Source organism: Olea europaea, chromosome 3 (genome assembly GCF_002742605.1).
Source record: "Olea europaea var. sylvestris chromosome 3, O_europaea_v1, whole genome shotgun sequence".
In the NCBI taxonomy this organism is placed as follows: domain Eukaryota; kingdom Viridiplantae; phylum Streptophyta; class Magnoliopsida; order Lamiales; family Oleaceae; genus Olea; species Olea europaea.
In genome coordinates, this window is record NC_036239.1 from 1,367,672 (window position 1) to 1,369,234 (window position 1,563).

General features: G+C 32.4%; 1 protein-coding gene across 1 annotated transcript in view; it reads left to right on the forward strand.

The window, feature by feature from the left end:
- LOC111391133 (transcription factor bHLH95-like) overlaps positions 1-1,563 on the forward strand; it is a 12,188-nt gene that overhangs the window by 9,948 nt on the left and 677 nt on the right. The window contains exons 5-6 of the mRNA XM_023016282.1: positions 351-422; positions 880-1,017. Coding sequence (XP_022872050.1) covers positions 351-422; positions 880-1,017 — 210 coding nt within the window. The remainder of the gene's footprint in view (positions 1-350; positions 423-879; positions 1,018-1,563) is intronic.

The following is a 1,563-nucleotide window of genomic DNA, read 5'->3' on the forward strand; positions in this document are numbered from 1 at the left end:
AGGGCATAACACTTACACTGAGTTCACGTCTCAACAAATGAACTCATCTGCAAGTGAGGAGTCATGTTGAAGACGGATTAAATACACAAACTTATCCAATCTAGATACTTCAACAAATTTTCCGTGCCATTACCATTGAATTGCATATATTATAGTAACTCACAGAAATATTCATGCTTGGATTTTACATTTAGCAAACAAGACAAAAGTAAGCTGCTTTGATTGAAGGATAATAGGATATTGTGATTGAAGTTTGTTCATTCTTAGAGTTAATAATTAACGTATTTCAAGAAAATTTACCATTAATTAATTGTTTATTTCTGCTTCTTGATTACCTATTTTTGTGCTAGGCAAATGGACCATCTGAGCATTTCCCAGTGGAAGAAATCTACAAGGAAGCTGCAGCAGAGATAATGCAATGGGTTAGTGCCTGATTATGCTGACGAAAATACAAGGAAGACAGATGAAAGTGATTCATCTGATAAATCCTCTATGGACATAATTTTCCTATCTGTATTTTAAGATTTAGTATGGAATTACCTAGCAATTAAACCTTTTTTTTTTTGCAAAGACTTTGTTCTAGCAAAAAAAAATGTTCCGTGTTAGTAGATTAACGATTGATCGAGGTCGATAATTTTGATTTGGTGAAGACACCATTGATGACATTTCAATACAAATGACCAATCAAAAACTTTTATCTAAACTTAGCTCAAGGTGAATGTTTACTCAGCCATACTTAGGAGGTTCTCTAGTAAGTAAGTTTGTTCAACATGAACTTGTGACGTGTGTTTACTTCTTAGAGTCAGTATATTTTACTTATGAAGAGATGAGACACTTCTGTATTGGCTGGTACAACAATTATTTTTTGAAATTGTATAGACAGATATTGTTGGTTCGTGTACGCTAATGCATGAGATGAGCACGGCTAACCGACCAATGTTTAGAGACGATGTAATCAACCGAGAGAGGAACAACTTGGACGGACAGAGAATAACAAAGGAGAAAAGATACGAGCCTGTTTGAGAGTGATTTTGAGAATTGATTTTTTGACCGTTAGGAAAAAAATGGGGTCCACTTGTGAGAGAAGAAGTCAAATATGACGGCTGGAATAGTAAAATAACAATCAAAAAATCAATTTTTTGGATGAAAAAATGGGGCCCAAACAGGCCCACAGTGAGTAAATATTTTACTTTGAATTATATAAGGCTCAATATTAATGGACTTCTCGATCATCTTACTTTTTGCGTAAATTAACGACAATCTTGTTATCCGTTGTAGAAAAGAATGTTATCTCCAATTTACTTAAGAGTTAAATTTGATATTTTTATTTCTTGGTTATTATTTTGGTATTTATGTCTAATTTTCTTTCAGCCAATTGTAAGTTTTCTATTCTAACTATTTAATTACACAAACACAAGAAAAATATGATTATTTATGATGCTTGGATAATTTGTGGGTACATTATGTAGCCTTTTACTCGACACTAATCGATTTATTTGGATATGCAAACACATTGATTATGATTTCAAATTCAATTCTATGAACATCAATTTTGGTTCTTGA